Genomic DNA, 18,122 nt, shown 5'->3' with positions numbered 1-18,122 from the left:
AGCAGCAATAGACAACGAATAAAGATTTCTAAGCACTCTGGAACTCAGATGAAGAGTAGCATGACACGTGGCATGATCTGAGCCTTCAGACATCCTTTCAACCTCAGCCTAGTTAAAGCAACATGTGAACATTTGCTATGAATGCCAAATGGGATGGGAACATGCACTATATTAACAAAGTTTAAATGATAGCCTTTTAAACTCTATTCTAGATTTTATTTGTTTAGTTAGTTTGTACCAGTCTTGAGATTGAATTCAGGGTCTGGATACTGTCCCATGGATTTTGTTTTTGCTTTTGTTTTGCTCCAGGCTCTCTCTCTACCTCTTGAGCCGCAGCTCCACTTTTTGCTGGTTAATTGGAGATAAGAGTCTCACGTATTATCCTGTCTGGGCTAGATCTGAACCATGATCTTCAAATTTTAGCTTCCCAAGTAGCTAGGATTACAAACATGAGCCACCAGTGACTGGTCCTACCCTATTTTATTTTTTTGCAAATTCAAATAAAATTATTTATGGGAAAATATTCAGGTCTGTATTTAGTTAGCATTTATCTGTACTACACTTAAAGTAAAAAAAATAGTTTTGATAAGCAAAGTGATCAGTAAATTTAAAATTTGTCTAAGGATATTTATTTATTTATTTATTTATTCTGTGCATCACGGGGCTTGAACTTTGGTCCTGGACACTGTCCCTGAGCTCTTCAGCCCAAACCTACTGCCCTATCCTTGAGCCACAGCCCCACTTCCTATTTTCTAGTAATTCATTGGAGATAAGAATCTCAAGGTTTGAAGTGCCTGAGCTGGCTTTGAACTGCAATCCTCAGCTCTCAGCCTCCTTATTAACTAAGATTATAAGTATGAGCCACTGCGCCCAGCTAAGAATATTTATTTTTACATATGCTTAGAAAACCTTCCTCTGTTAAACTTTCTTATGCTGCTAAACAAGTTTTCAGTAGACAAAATCAGACATTTTTATAGAAAAAATTATGAATAACTCTAATATTTTCATTCTGATTCTTCAGATTCTAAATGCATTTTTCATATGAAATTCATATAAAATTATGCATTGATCTTATTCTATTATGTTCTTCCAAATACCAAATATTAATGAAAATAGAACCCTCAAGAATTTTGATATGTCATTATTTCATTCCAAAGAAGATTAGTTTTCACAATTGCATAATATCTCAGCCAAAGGCAAATGTTGCTAATTTTTTTCAACTGTAGTTTTGGTAACCAGGTTAATGCCTAAATTCTGTGACACTTGAAATATAGAAAATTATAATACTACATAGGCAATCTTTACAAAAGTTAGCATGGTCTAGAATAACCTACCGTTAGTTTGCTCTTACTTAATAACATGTTAATTGTGTTATAAAATCTCTTCCCTCCAATCATCGTCTCTATTACTTTCTATAGCTTTTAATAAATACAATATTCACTTCAAAATTACAGTTTTAACTTTATATATATAGATATATAGATATATAGATAATTCCAGATATATTTCTTTTTGTTTGTAAATAGATGAACTTATTCTCATCGGACAAAAGTCACTTTGGCAAATTAGGGCAGTTATTTTAGTGAATTAAATGAAACATGTACAATCAGTTTCTTAGTATATAATTCTATGAGGTTTTTTTTTTTTTTGCCAGTCGTGGGCTTGAGCTAAGGGCCTGAGCACTGTCCTTGGGCTTTCTCAAGGCTAGAGCTCTACCACTTGAGCCTCAGCACCACTTCTGGCTTTTTTTTATGTATGTAGTACCGAGGAATTGAACCCGGGTCTTCGTGCATGCTAGGCAAGCACTCAACCACTAGGCCAAACTCCCGGCCCCTATGAGTTATTTTGATTCCTTTTTCTCATTAGAAAGGCAAAAATCTTCATTTTATTTTTTATAATCAGCAAAATTTGAGTAATTAATAACTATGGCCACAATCATCAACTACTAAGAGTAATATCCATAAAAATAACATCAATAAACATATTTTCAAAACTGAGAGGAGTTGGGAAAGAGCATCGAGAATATACAAAGTGGGATGAGGACATAGACCAAGACACATTACTTTCATAAAATGCTTCATTGCAGGCAACTCCTTTGTACAACTACTTAATGATGTAAATTAAAGGAAAAAAAGAATTGCCCATATGCTTAGTTGCATGATAATTCTTTTTATGGGTCTTAATAATTCTGGAAAATTCAGATCTTATCAAGCTTCCCAAAACTGATCTAAAGCAAGTCATCTCTGTGCCACATTTTGAGAAGAGAATGGAGTTAAAATGGTAGCAAAAAGTAGTTATTATCAAGTGCTATCACAAAAATGAGGATCATTCTAGAGCGACCAGGTACTGGTTGACTTGCTATCTTGTTAACTGAGCGGAAGGCTCTTGTTTATGATGAGCACAGGGCCCTAGGGACCCTCTGGGAAGGAGACATGCTTTGTTAGGTCTGCTATCTCTCTTGGGTCAAGAATGGCCCTGAGAAAACAAACAGCAGGATGGCTTACATCCTGGCTTTGATGTGTCAAATGAACAGATTTTTAATCTTCTGCTTTGTGTCAGCACATGATGTTTTTCTTTTTTTTTTTTTGTAGTAATATTGGGTTTTAAACTCAGGACATTGTACTTGCTAGGCAGATGCTCTACCACTTGCGTCTCATCTCTAGTTGGTATTTCTAACTGTACAACTATTCCCAAGATATTTTCCACATTAGGATGTAAACCTGAGGGACAAATTACTTCAGAGGTGATGCCAAATCAATGCTCTTAACCTAGGTTTTTTTTTAAGAGTTCAAAGGAAATATTAGGGCATGATGCTGGTGGTTCAGGCCTGTAAATTAGCAATGTGCTTAGATTTGAGGACTGATGTTTAAAGCCAGCCATGGCAGAAAAGTGCATGAGAGACTTGTCTCCTGTTAACCAGCAAAAAGCTGGTTAGTTGTTGCCCAGGTACTAGAGCACTGGTCTTGAGCATAAAGTTCAGAAACTGCCCAGGATCTGTCTATAGGAATAAAATGTGCCTCATTAGTATATTTTTATAAAGTTTTAGAAATCAATACTTGTCAAAAATCAATGTACTCTTGTAAATTTAGGTTACAGGCGTAATACATTAAAGACAGTATCTCTATTTACACTAACTTTTGTGTAATTGTGCACTTTTCTTTGATATTCACATTTTGATTGCAGATAGACTACAGAATGTTCTTTGCGTTTCCAAGATGAATTTTCCTATAACCACATAATACTTATCAATCTTTGATGCTGTGACATTTGCTGTTGTAACTCTAGCTAATTTTCAGTACGCATTTGTTGATTACCAGTGTGTCTAAAAGCTTGTCATTCAGGTTCAGTTACCAACAATGAGAAATACACAAGTTCAAATCTAATTTGTCCTTACTTAAGCCCCAAAGAACATAAGGAAATCATCATATGGAGAATGTAAAGAGAAGGCTCATGTTTGTGAGCGTTTTTCATGCTCACAAACTTATTTGTATAGTTAATTCTGAAATAAAATATCCATATTATTTCTCCTCTTTTCTTTTGTTCCATATATACCCATAAGTCAGACCATACTTGCTTTACATGAAAACAAGCATTTAAACAAATCACTTAAAACTTGTCAGTTAGAAGGCTTTCCTTTACCAATCTCTTTTGGCGATAGCCACAAATAGTTCATAATATGTTTGTGAATCACTTTGAATTGGGCTTAGATATTTTCAGACACATCCAGAAACTAGTGTCCTGCCTCTTTTTCTGTTAACAGGTTAGGTAAATCACCATAAGACTGTAGATATATATTGAAAAAGTAATGGAGCAATAAGATTTAATATCATTATTGAATTTATTTATATTCGGTTATTTGAAATTTGATAGGGAATGGGGAAAACCAAGAAGGGGGAAGTGGGGGGGGGAGGGTAATGGGTACCAAGACATGTGAAAGGGTATCAATGTATGTGAATTAATGCACCTTCTACCTGGCAAATATCATGTAACCCTTTTATTAATTACAATAAAAAATTAAAAAAAGATTTAATATCATGAATGTGTAAACCACATACTCTTAGTAATTCCTAGCTTCCTCTACTTTGGCCTGACAAATTAATAACTTGGTGGGTTTTAGAATAAATTTCACCATTGGCAGCTGAATAACATAAACATAGAGCATCTAAATCAGTACCCAAATAACTCAAAAGTTAATTTTTTTAAAAAGAAACATCATTGGAGAAAATAAGCATGATCTTTCTCCAAACTCTTAGAAATATGTGTTTCAGAATTTCTAAATAAGAGCTGATAAAAATTCCAGTTAGCATAATTATAAATCTATAGTGACTGAGTAGTTTGTATTTTAGTCTGTAAAGAACCCTTCTTACTCCGGGTCTTACCCCAAAATTGAGATTATCTGGTCACCTGATAAAAGAGTCAGAGTACTCCAGTGTGCGTGTTTCATAGGAAATACAGAGAGGCCCATGAAATGATGACATCCAGCAACTCATATCTTAGCATAACAAGATGTCTTCTATGTCTTATGCTTCTTGATTTCTGGAATGTTTACCAATAATGCAGGCCCCCAAATTTCAACATAATGTAACTACATGTTGGCATAAATGTATCCCATCCTGCCATACAGGGTATTTGGTCTTTCTTTGTGAGCAAGGATAGTTAGTTTCATGCTATATACCTCACACCACTATAGGAGGTGACACGTGGTACCAATAGGATATATCAGTGCCATCAGCATTTCTACAGATTTTTATTTTGACAGAGAACACAGCTGAGAATTAAGTCAGGCATGTGTTACTGCTATTTCAGCATGTTACTTCTTATTCTCTTTATTTATTGAAATCATAAAGTGATTGCAATTGATGAATGAAAACCAACCATTATTGAACAAGGCCCTATAGCTCTCTACTTATCAAATTTGTATATTTTAAACAGTTGGAAAAGAAATCAAGCTGGAAATGTAGCAAGTGGCAGAGCACTTGCATAGCATGCACAAGACCTAAGTTTCTAGCCCCACCACTTCAAATAATCACTGTTATATGCTTCATGTCTTTGGTGATGGAATACATCAGGAACATGGGAATTTTGCTTTGGTTTAGGGGGTAACAATGATAAAGGAGGTGATTTTAATTTGACTTGTATGCTGATGCTGTCTCTAGAGAGAGGTTGGAGGTAGGCTACCCTCAGCTTGCAAATTTCTATGAAAAATCATAGGTTGTTGCACTTATGAAAAGCCTTGCAGAATGTCTTGCAAAAATGAGACACAAGGTGACAGCTTTAGCAAGCGTTTATTTTAGTATGAAGGTGTTAAAGTGGGGAGAGAAAGAAACATTTCCTGCTCTCTGTATAGGACAGGGGAGAGTAATGACTCAAAATGGTGGCTCTTGGGCTGGGAGTTCAACCTAATGGTAAAGTGCTTGCCTAGCATGCACAAAGACCAGGGTTCGATTCCTTGGCACCACATACATAGAAAAAAGCCAGAAGTGGTGCTGAGGCTCAAGTGGTAGAGCTCTAGCCTTGACAAAGTCCAAGGACAGTGCTCAGGCCCTGAGCTCAAGCCCAGGACTGGCAAAAAAAAATTGGTGGTTCCTAGTTATAGCAGTGCTTATGCCCTCTGCTAGGAGGGTAGGAGAGGGTGGGGGTGACTGGTGAGACCACACCCAAACCTAGGTAACCTTTTTCTTCTTGCAAAAGTGTGTAATGAATTTTCAGAACTTTAAGGAAATTTTTATTCAGCAACATACCTAGCTTTTGCTTTTATGCAGAAAATAGCCTACATACTATCAAAAAATGAAACTTCTGCTAAACGTAAGTTTAAAATTTTTCCTCTATTCCATAAGCACAGCTTTAAATAGCAGATGTTCTTTTTTTAAAAAAAATGAGATCTCATCTCAAACCCAATTTTTGATTGTGCATAATGGGAAAAGATTGTATGCAGAAAAAACGGAAAAATGATGCCTATTTTCAATATTAAATTTTTCCTAACTGGTAAACAAAGTGCAGAAGAAAAGGAACTAGAAAATTACAAAAAAAATAAGTTATAGTCCCAGTAGTGAAAACATATACATTAATCTGGATAGAATTATAGCCACCCACATGATGACTTCTTCTGTCGATTGGTTTTATATTCCAACTTGGTAATGTCAGTGCCTCAACTACAGAGAAAGAATACCAGACATTTTCTGAAAGGGTTAAAATGGTAACACATTATAACTCAGAGTGGAGAAACTTATCCATAGTGGAATAAAGTAGCAAGAATTTCTCCTGTCATTTTTCTATGGAGAATCTTTCTATGTGTGTAGAGGTGCCACTGTGGGTATCCACTTTCTCCCTGGCTCCCCAGCTACAGGTTTGTGGACAGGTACCTTGCTAAGCCATTGCTTTTTTCTTGTTTGCTGTCCTAGGGGCTCTCTGATGTTGCAGGAGTGCCCTCAGTCTGTGACCTCCCAACAGCCCAGAAGTTAACAATAAGATTGAGGATGTCCACTGTTCTTGAACAATGGCTGTCACAGCTTCTCCAGCTTCTCCATGTAGATAACATAGAAAATGTCACACAATTTATTCTGCATAGGTACAAGAGACGCCTGAGTGATACTGAATTGTCACTGCCCATTGCCTCGTGTTGTGGATGAATATATCATTAGTTTCCCTCTCCTCCTTGTGTCATGTACTATATTCTCACACTTGTGGACTAGTACTGCTGTCTATTGGCTGCCTATTGTTATGCTACTTACATTTCAATTACCATTACCTTTTTCATAGATAACAGTATCATCATGTATATGATGATACTCAGCAGTTATCCTTTCTTCAGGAGAACTTTAAGAACCAAAATTCTGAAACTGCAAGTAGGGGTCAATTGGAAGAGAACCAGCCTTGAGCAATAAAAAGCAAATGAAAGTATAAAGGCCTTAAGTTCAAGACCCAGTACACACACACACACACACACACACACACACACACACACACACACCCCACAGGACCATAGTTCTTCCAAAATATCTTTTTTATTCTATTCCATATTAGTACTATTTATTTTCCACTTTCAAATGTAAATGTATTTTAACTGGTACACAGATAAATGTTTTGGTGTAAGTATTTATAGTTCTGACATACTGTCATGTGTAATAATAAATCAGGACTGTAACATCTGGATTTACTCATTTAGATGCCACTGGTTTCCATGTAATCTCATACTAGGTAACACTTAGATTTCTCAGTTCATTTGACATATTGTCTTGGCAGCTTAAATAGTCATTTGTTGAGCCGGGAGTTTGGCTTAGTGGTAGAGTGCTTGCCTAGCACTCACGAAGACCCTGTTTCAATTTCTCAATACCACATACATTAAAAAAAAAAAAAAGCTGGAATGGTGCTGTGGTTCAAAGGGTAGAACATTAGCCTTGAGAAAACCCAAGGGCAGTGCTCAGGCTCTGAGTTCAAGCCCCAGGACTGACAAAAACAAAACGAAACAAAACAAAATCCAGTAAACTGCTTTAAAAAAAATAGTCATTTGTGTTGACATATTTAGGATTATGTATACATTCAGATTAGAGGTCCAAATAATGAACCAATCAATCTTCTTATACAAATTTTTGTTTTCTTTTGCATTTTTTTCTGTAATTAATGTGCACTCAAATTTTAAAGGGTATGTGCAAAATACTATAACGTACCCATATTTAATTTAAAAAGTATCATAACCATCAGACTTCAGTTATTTGCATAATTTTCTGTTTCTGTATATATGTGATAATAATGTAATTATTTTACTTCCTGTGAGCCTCTTTCCAAAAATGCTCCATCTACCTATAACACATGGCTCTGCCTTGTAGGACTCTTGATCAGCTGCTATTTGGAACCTGGGTTAGCACATTTATATATTGCTTCAAAGACATATGAAAGTTTTAGAGAAGGGAAAGGAATATGGCTTAGTGATAGAGTGCTTGCCTAGCTAGCATACACGAGGTGCTGAGTTTGATTACTTGGTACTACATTACCACAATCAATAATTAAATTATTAAAATTTTAGAGAAATAATAACACTCCCTGCTGTTAACATGTCAAAAATAGGAAAGTAATGTTTTCTTCTCTTTTTTTTTCCTAGAAAAAATAAAAGACATTTTAGTGATATACGAAGAAGATGTAGAGGAATGGGCTTTCTATCTGAGAGAACTATTTCTACGTGTGGTCAAACAAGAAGCAATCTTATTGTATCCCTTGGAGACTTTCTCTCTTAGGCCTCTGGATTTGTTAAGCTTAAATTCTTACAAATGTAAACTTTTGATATTATCAAATCACCTGCTTACAGATCTAACTCCAAAGAAATGTCAGTTTCTGGAAAAAGTGCTTTATACACCAGAAACTGTAGTGATTTTGCTTTGTGGGGTTGAGAGCTCAGATCAGCTGTACAAATTATTGAATATCCCTCGGAGCAGATGGGATTTATCAACTGAGCAGGAGCCAGAAGACTTCATCTCTGTAATCAACCAAATCATATTCAGAGGTAGCGTTGCCACATCTTCTCTGCTTTATTTTTATTTGTTCATATGTTTTAATACTTTCAAGTGTTTAAGTTCCTTTTTCATAGATATGAGGCTAAAAGAGAAAATAGGGATGTCAAGAGTATTTTTCTTCATGTTGTATTTTCAGTGAAGCTCATTAAGGGTTTGTTTAAGCTTTATTATAATCAGGGCTTATCAGTAGTTTGATAATGGTGTATAAATAATTTTCATAGGGAGAGCATGGCAGAAAAATGTTATGCAATGTCATTTGGGTTCCAGAAGCGGTACCCAGTGATGTTTGAGTTCGAATTATCTGTGTCCCTGCTGTTACCAATCAATAGAAGTTCAAAGTTTGAAAGTGTGGGTTAGAATTAATTATAGAGCCCTGTTGTGCTGTCAATTGCATTAGCATGGAGTGAAATACTGTTGGTTTTATTCTTTTTAAACAACAAATTTAATGTTAAAGGTAGAGTCATTATCAGAAAGAACAAAACAGAAGGTTTCATTCATCAGCAAATTACCTACTGTAATTTATTGTTTGCTCTCACCCCCCCCCCCAACTCTGCTGATGTTGTGAAGAGGGAGTGATGGTCAGATGCCTCCCCCCACCTTTTTAAAACCTACATGTTGCCCTCAATTCTCAGCCTTCCAACTGTGCTTTCATCACCTAGAGTTAAAGGAAAGAGTGGTTATATTGTTTTATATGGACATACCCGATATTAAAAGTTGTTGTTTGGCCAGGAATGATCTAAGGGAATTATCCTCTGTAATCCCAGATACTCAGGAAGTTGGAGAGCCATTGTTAAAAACCAACCTGATATGAAGCACAAGACTGTTTAAAATAATAATAATAATAATAATTACCTAAAAAATGCTCATGACTCTAAATTGTAGAAAATGCATTGAAAACAACTTAGCATTTGTTCTTTTTAAGATCTCTCAATGAAATAAAATGGATATATTTGAATATTAAAAAAAACAACCCCCTCCCCCAATAATCTAAAGCTAAAGGGCTGGAGACATAGTCTTCATTATGTAAAAATACAGCTGTTATAGTTGCTCTGTCTGGTAATGAACACTTTTTAGGACAGTATCTTCAAATGATATTTCTTTTTATAATTAACAGGAAAAAATATAAAGACTTTAAGCTGGGAATGTGGCTTAGTGGTAGAGTGCTTACCTAGCATGCATGAAGCATGAAGCATGAAGCATGCTAGGTACCACATAAACAGAAAAAGCCAGAAGTGGTGCTGTGGCCCAAGTGGTAGAGTGCTAGCTTTGAACAAAAGAAGTTCAGGGTCACTGCTCAGGCTGAGAGTTGAAGCCCTAGGACTGGCAAAAAAATAAAAAAATAAAGAAAAATAAAGCTTTGTATGCATTATAGTGTAAGACACTATGTGCTTCATTTGCAAATTATGCTTTATACTCTGACTGCTTAGAAAACTGAGAATACCAGAGGAGCCCGTGCTCACCATAGGTAGGAAAAGGATTACCAGATATGATGGGGGGTCTGAGGTACAATTATGCCAGCAGAATGCCAGCCTACAGGCAATTTCTAATCATCCTTGTTAATAAACTACCTAAACATAGTGATGTCATCATTGTTTCACATTCCCATTCATATTGAGGACAAAAGTCTGATTTTCAAACTGGAAAGTGGAATAAATGGATATAATAGGACAAAAGATACAGAATTCCATTTTTTTCCTATCTCTTTTATACTTTCTCCATTCCACAGAGAAATTATACAAAGAAGAAAAGAGCCCTCTTTGCAGAGACAGGCCATGATAAAGAGAATCATAAGAAAGCCAGGAACATTGTGCAAATAATTAAATGTTTAATATATTCACACAGACAAAGACAAATCAGAGGGATTTCTGTACCTAATGAAACTGATGTTATATAATTAATCAAAGCTCTAGAGCAAAATTTTTAATATTAAAAAAGTTAAATAGGAATTTATATTTCATCTGGGTATTTTCTGTCCTGTTAAGGAATCAGGAAACCTAAGTCTTTTATCTCCTTCATTGGCAAATTGGGAATAATACAAATCCAACATGAGTTTCTGGCTCTCTGTATGTTTCATCACCACTTAGACAACATTTTGTTCCTTCTCTTTGGTCCTGTGTTTATTTATTTCAGATTCCTTACTCTAGTCCTTCTAGCCCTTGGAGGTCTCATACAGAATTGGATATATATAATATGAATAATCTGGTTGCAAAGGTATAGAAAATCAACTACATATTTGCCTTCAATTTCCTGGACTTTGTTCCTCCTTTTGAGGGAAAAGTTATTTTTCTTTGCTACAATGTTGATATGAGCCCAGCCTTTGCCTTGCTCTTGGTGCCTCAATGGTTACCTTTTACTTCTGGAACAATCAGGTTTTTTCTCTATTTACCTACATCTATACCTCTCTCTCTTGTTGATGTTCTTGTATTTTCTTCAGTGTCTAATGATAAGGGGAAATGCTAGTCTTTTATGGAGAAATGTATCAGCTAAATTTTGTTTCTATATTAGGCATATAAAGCTGTTTATTTAACCGAAGAGAAACAACTGAAAAAGTCTACATATGATAATAGACTGACCTGAACACCAGCACCTCCACAATCTCTATAGCTTTTCTTTTCTCTCTCCCTGAACTGTGCCTGGGAGAGTCCTGACTGCTCAGAGCAGTTCAGAGGCCTCCTGGCCTCTCCAATGACATCCATCTGGAATTAATCCAATGTGATCTGTGAGGTTGGATACTGAATTACTTTTCTACTGTGAATTACCTGTGTTGGAATGTTCCAGTTGAATATATTTGAAAGTTTTAGAGCCCTTCATATTTTTTATTTGGCTCAATTTTACCAACTTGTTTTTGTAAGAAATTGTTAATATCACATGTTCACAAATATGTTGGCATACAATTATTTATAGTGTACCCTAAAGTGTCTACCGTATATAAAATTCTGTCCACTTTTTGAAAATACTTATCTTTGAGATCTTTGCTTTTGTCACCTTTTTTTTCGGTGAATCTGGGATTGGAACTATATCAAACACTATACCACTTGAGCCATCACTTCAGCCTTTTTTATTTTTTCTAGAAGGGCCTTTGAAGTAGGGACTCCTGTTGGCTAGATTGGGTTTATACACTGAGTCACACCTGCCTAGTCACACATGGCTCTGCTGGGTCTTGGATTCTTTGCTTGCTTTAATGGTTATATTTAAAATTATGACCTGACGTCATGCCCAGATATCTTTCTGGGCTAGCCGTATGAGCTACCAGCACCTGGCTATTTTTAAAGTTTATGCTAGTTTTCAGCAAGACATTGCAACTTTTTTTGCCTGGTGCCAGCCTCATAATCCTGCTTCCTATGTTCATTCACATAGCCGGGGCTTGGTTGTTGAGATATGATCTTACTAGTTTTTTACATAGGCTAGATTTGAACCCTGATCTTCCTGGTCTTTGTCTCTGAGTTACATCTAGCTAGTCACACATAGCTCAGCTGGGGTCTTGGTTTGTTTGCTTGTTTTAACATTGAATATTAACTGGATTGTTGTCCTGATCCTCTGAGGATTGCTTTTCTTTTGTTGGTTGTAGTTGATGAAATAGTGATCCCTAGCTAAGGAAATATTGATTCCAATGCATCTGATAAAGACAATTTAGGTCTTACCCCTCTTCTCCCTGCCCCCCAGGAAGGTGAGTTTCCACTTGAAATTGCTTGCAATTACCTATTGGCTTGAAATTTGGAGCAGTGATTTTTGGTTGACTCTATCCAGACACTACAGACTCATTGATACTCTTAGAAAACTTTGGAGAGAAATTGCCCTACTTTTCGTGCCACTCACTGTCACCACTGAGGAAAATATTCTCTTTTGCAAGTTGGAGTGTCCCTGACTTCCAGGAAGACCTCTCTGCTCTGGCTCTGGTGGGCTCCTATGCAGTGGATATGGGGGTCCCTGTTTCCCTAATGTAACAGAACTGTAGTTTTCTGAGCTCACATATGGGCCCAAAAGGCTCCCCAAACAGCACGGATCGGTGTGGACTTCCTGTTTGGAACTCTAAGAAATTGTTTTCTTTACCTTTAAGCTGTTCTTGGGTGGTTCACTGTGGTTCTTACCAGTGATATTTTTTATTGTATTATAGGTTTGATATAAAAGAGATCTAGTGTTGAGTTAATATTATATTCCCAAAGTAAATTATGAGATACTTTGAGAAAGAAATTGTTATCATGGGCTTGAAATTAGAATTTTCAACTAATCAAAGTTTCAGGTTCCCACTAAGACCCATCTTTTGTGAACCTTTAAGCCAAACTACAAAACTGTTTTCCCTCTTTGCTTTGTCTTCATAGGCTTTATGTTCATGGTCATAGGTCCACTTCTGAAAGAAAACTTCTAAAGAAAAGTTTAATGGGTTGGTAGGGCAAAATTTGTAGCCATTCATTTTGAAAAGGAATTTTTAAATTTTATTTTATTGTCGGATAATGCATAGAGGGATTACAGTTATATTATCAGGTAATAGGTGCATTATTTCCCCCACATTGATACCCCTTCTCATGCTTTTGTCTTGGTTTCCCTTTTCCCACCCCTTCCCAATCATCTTGTTTTCCCTTTTCCCTTGAACACAGAGCCTCATCAAGCAGACCAGATGCTTTGCTGCTTAACTGGAGATGGAGCTCATGTACTTTAGTACCTGGGCTGGCCTCAAACTGCAGTCTTCCTGACCTCAGCCTCCTGAGACAGAAGCTAAGACTATAGATGGGAAGCACTGTGGTCCCCGGATGAAAAAAGTTTTTAGATAATTCTGAAGTGTTGCAAGTGAAAATGAGTTTGAAAAATTCCAATGAAACAAGATGTTCTTGTATTTATGTGAGAAAAGAGAGTGCTTAGACACAGTGAAATTTAATCACTTCATAATGACCATGTTTTACTTTTCCCCACATTTGTGAGTTAACAAAGATAATAAGTAGGCTCATTTTATTGCAAAAAAACTGTAATTTAATTAGTTTTCATATTTTGTTGACAGGCATGGCACTGCCTTAGGTAGCCGAGTTCAGAAGCATGTCAAAAATAGATTAATTTTTCAGTAGTAAAGCTTCAAGTGTAAGAAGGTTTCCTGATTTATGTATGTAATAACAGCAAGTTAGGAACAATTTCAGCATGGCACATTAATTAAACTGTAACCATAGTATTAGGGGTTCCACTGCAAATTACCATCTTAGGTTACCTTTTGACAGATCATATTATATGTAACCTTCTATGTCTCCAGTGATAAATATTCTGGGACAGGTTGGGCACCAAGTTTCCCCACTCTGTACATTGGCCCTTGATCTGTTATGTCTGGGAGAAAATTGTGGCATGAAATCTACTTTGAAAGTTTAGGCTTACTTTTGGCTTCATGCATGACCTCTCTTCCAATTTTCTGTTTTCTGAGTTATGAAAGGATTGGTGTAGGAGATTCCATATTAGAAAATGAAAACCATACTTGTATTGTGGCTACATTTATAAATGCTTAGATTATCAATAGAATAAATAAATGACAACAATGAGTCCATTCCAGGTTTCATTAAATCTCCGGTCAATGGCAGTGAGCAGAAGATATCTTCCATAAATCTAACATACAATAAATGATTTTTTTCCAGCCACTTGAAACATTGATTAGAGCATTTCTAGTCAGTACAATTATTCTATAATTGTTTACCAGATCAGAAGGAAAACTTTGAGTACCTATGGTCTAATCGTGTAATTTCTGTAAACATAGGATAATTAAAAATTATACTAGAAAGGCTCAATCATTTGTTCTCATTTGCATACTAAATTATTCAATCTTGGGAAAATATGACAATATCAACAAATATGATCCTAGACAAAAATAACTTATGAAAAATAGCGGTATCTTCAGATGATTCAACTATAGATGTATTTTCTTTGTGTAAATTGTTTGGGTTATCCCACTTGATATGATTATTTCCAGCTCCATCTATTTTACTGCAATGACATTATTTCCTTCTTTTTTTTTGCTGGTATTTTACTATGTGTACATATATATGTGCTTTACCCATTCATCTCTTGATAGACCCCCAGGTTGAGTCCAAAAGGAATGAAGGGAGACAGTTGGGGGTTCTGTAATGGGAGCAGAGATAGGAAGAAGGACAGGAGGGTAAAGAGAGAATGAACAAACTCAAAAAATGTAGTATATGTATAAAGATCTCATTAACCTATTATTGTGCACAATCAAATAAATAAAGAAGAAAGAATAAAATAAGATAAAAGAGGGAGGAGATGAAGGAAGAAAAGGAAAAAATAGAGAGGGAGAGAACGAAGAAGGAAGAGAGTGTACAAGGGAAATAAAGAAAAAATGCTAACGTGGTAGTTTGAGTTATATAGAATCTAGCTAAGTTTTTATTCTATTTTATTTACTTATTGTGATTTATGGAACTTGAACTCTGGGACTGGGCATTGTCCCTGAGCTCTTTAGCTCAAGGCTACCTCCCTACCCCTTGAGCCACAGCATCACTTCTGGTTTTCTGATGGTCAATTGGAGATAAGAGTCTCATCGACTAGTGTTTGGGTTGGCTTTGAACCTTGATCCTCAGATCTCAGCCTCCTAGTGGCTAGGATTACAGGCATGAGCCACCACACCCAGCATCTAGCTAAGTTTTATGTGACTTTACCCCAAATATATCTAGCCAAAGTCCAGTACCAAGGCTAAGGATAGTGAGCAGATGCAATATCCATGCGTGCTTATTACTGGAAATATAGAACTCAAAATGCTTTTCCTTGATTCTATGGAGGTGGAATTTTAACCACAGGGAAGTTGTTTCAAGTCTCTTTATTAAGAATAATATACAAACAGACACATGCTTTAGGTAATCACTCTGAATTGGGGCACTGAATAATGACTACTATAGGGAATGGATGAAATGATACGATGGCGTAAGAGAGACACGAAGAAAGTCTATATGAATTATGGAAGTAAAACCAAGATTGTTCATGTAGAACAATTAAAAAACAAATAAGTCACAAATGCAGATTGAATGTGAGGGTTGGAAGACAAATAGAGAAAGATGATTTCCTTAATTCTTACTTTTGACTCTCTTTTGGTTGTTTCTCATGATGGATTGCATCTCATGATACCCAGGTTGTACTAGAACTTGTGACCCTGACTATATACAAAACTATACACCAGGGGCTAGGAGTTTGGCCTAGTGGTAGTGTGCTTGCCTAGCATGCACAAAGACCTGGGTTTGATTCCTTGGTACCACATACCTAGAAAAAAGCTGAAAGTGGTGCTGTGGCTCAAGTGGTAGAGCACTAGACCTTGAGAAAGTCCAAAGACATAGGCCCTGAGTTCAAGCCCTGGGACTGACAAAAAAAAAATGGATGCAGTGGTACATGCCAGTCACACTAGCTACTTATGAAGTTAACAATAGAAGGATCACAGTTGCAGACCAGCCTGGGCAGGTAAGTCTGCAAGTCTGTGTCTTAAGCTGCTTTTTGGTGGTACATACCTATTATACTAGCTAGAATGGGAAGCCAAAATAGGTGGTTTGCATTCCATGTCAGGCCCATGCTGAGGTGATAGTTGTTTTCTCCATTACTTTTGTACTTTTGTACCATAATACAAATGTTCTATCTCAGTTTGTTGCCAAAATTGTATGAATATCATGGACCCCACCAATCACTGTTTTAGTCCTTTCTGAGACTTCATAGTATTTATTTCTACAATCTGATTGACTAAATCATTCTTTCCTTCTATCATGACCTCGTAGCCCTATCTATTAGTTCTATGTTTTCACAATAGGTGTCAGTACTCCTCTCACTATCCAGGCATGGCTCAGAGTTCTTCTCTTCTCTTTTCCTAATTCAGTTAACTTCCATGCTTTAGAAATGTCTCTATATTTTCCATCTATTAATCAAGGTCATCTGTCTTTTCAGAATTTACTGTCACAATCTCCCAGTTGGTGACCAATGTCTTTCCCATCTTCTCTAAAACACACATGAGGTTAAAAGGTTCTATATCTTCCCGCAGAGTACAATCAAAATACACAGAACAGCAGATAAGACCTCTCATAATCAAATATTATATGAAAGACGTTTTAAATTAGCAGGATTCAAAGCCCTTTACACTGATTGTTCACTAATTTGGAGAATAATTAACCAGTTCTATCCATAAAAGTATAATGATGACTTAGTATATATATAGGACAAAGGCCAATAGAGTTGTTTTTGTACTTCTGGAATTTATTAAAGCTTGAAAAATTATTAGCTGCCAAATTTAACATTCAAGGATTGAATATCTGCTTTTCCTTTTCTTTCTCTCAGAAACGAATAGTTCATTATAACTTCAGAATTCCAATTAAAATGATGGATTGTTTGAAAAGTGTAGCACTCAGAAAGTTTGAATTATAAATGTGAGTTTAGGTATATGATACTTTCCACAAGGGTTTTATTTTGTCCCCCAAAACCTTCTCTGGTTTGCATAATTTAATAAAATAGCTCAAATTAGTTTTGAAGCTATACATACTAAGGTTTCAAGGTCTGACCTTCAATTTATGACACATACTTTTAACTTCTTTTGAAGGATCTTTTTGGTTTTGCAAATGTATCTTCTACAATCTACAGTTCCTTACTTTTGTTTTATTTCATTCCATTTTACACAAATCATGGAATGGAAAGGGGATTATTCTTACACAAAGGAGAATGAAATTCAAACACCAAAATCTTTAGTAGAAATTTATTAGTTCTAAGCATAGGGATAAAATTCTGATTTGTTTAGAGGCCAGGATTTGGCCTACTAGTAGAGTGCTTGCCTAGCATGCACGAATGCCTGGGTTCAATTCCTCGGTACCACATACACAGCAAAAGCTGGAAATGGTGCTGTGGCTCAAGTGGTAGAGCTCTAGCCTTGAGAAAGCTCAAGGACAGTGTTCAGGCCCTCAGTTCAAGCCCTAGGACTGGCAAAAAAAATTTTTTTAAGAAAAATTTTGATTTGTTTATCGTGACTAAAATAAAATGAGGGAGTGTGTCCAGGAAGTTTCTGTATTACTCTAGGTTACTTCTCTCCACATTTGAATTGAATTGTGAACTTGAATTTCCACCACTTCCATGTTCACAGAGGTCAGAATTATGCTATCAAGCAGTTTTCAGCTAGCTTCAAACTATCTATCACTAGTTGTAAATCCTATTTCCTTTGAGATGAGTTTCTCTTTGCCAAAGGCCTGGTTTTCCTCTTCATATCTGAATTTCCCATGGAGGGAAGATGACCCCTGCCTTCACAGCATCATCCTCATCCTGTGCCTACTAAAAAGAAGAAATGATGCCAGCATGCCTTGGTATTCACACAAATCTGTTCCAGGACCAACACAGAGTCTGAGGATGCCCAAATTCCTGATTAAAATTGCCATATCAGTTGGCATATGACCTCCAGACATCTACCTACCTATATATCTGTCTACTATCTATCTATCTATCTATCTATCTATCTATCTATCTATCTATCTATCCATCCATCCATCCATCTATCTATCTATCTATCTATCTATCTATCTATCTATCTATCTATCTATCTATCTATCTGCTCTGTGTGTGTGTGTGTGTGTGTGTGTGTGTGTGTGTGTGTGTGTGTGTGTGTAGCTTGAACTCAGG

At 36.2% G+C, this 18,122-nt stretch overlaps 1 protein-coding gene across 1 annotated transcript in view; it reads left to right on the top strand.

The window, feature by feature from the left end:
• Positions 1-18,122, top strand: part of Bank1 (B cell scaffold protein with ankyrin repeats 1) — a 154,574-nt gene that overhangs the window by 17,259 nt on the left and 119,193 nt on the right. Inside the window, exon 4 of the mRNA XM_090356543.1 lies at positions 8,099-8,497. Coding sequence (XP_090212669.1) covers positions 8,099-8,497 — 399 coding nt within the window. The remainder of the gene's footprint in view (positions 1-8,098; positions 8,498-18,122) is intronic.

Source organism: Megascapheus bottae, chromosome 23 (genome assembly GCF_031878675.1).
Source record: "Megascapheus bottae isolate mThoBot1 chromosome 23, mThoBot2.hap1, whole genome shotgun sequence".
In the NCBI taxonomy this organism is placed as follows: Eukaryota; Metazoa; Chordata; class Mammalia; order Rodentia; family Geomyidae; genus Megascapheus; species Megascapheus bottae.
Note: the sequence above shows the minus strand (reverse complement) of the source record. Positions and strands in the feature narration are given on the sequence as shown.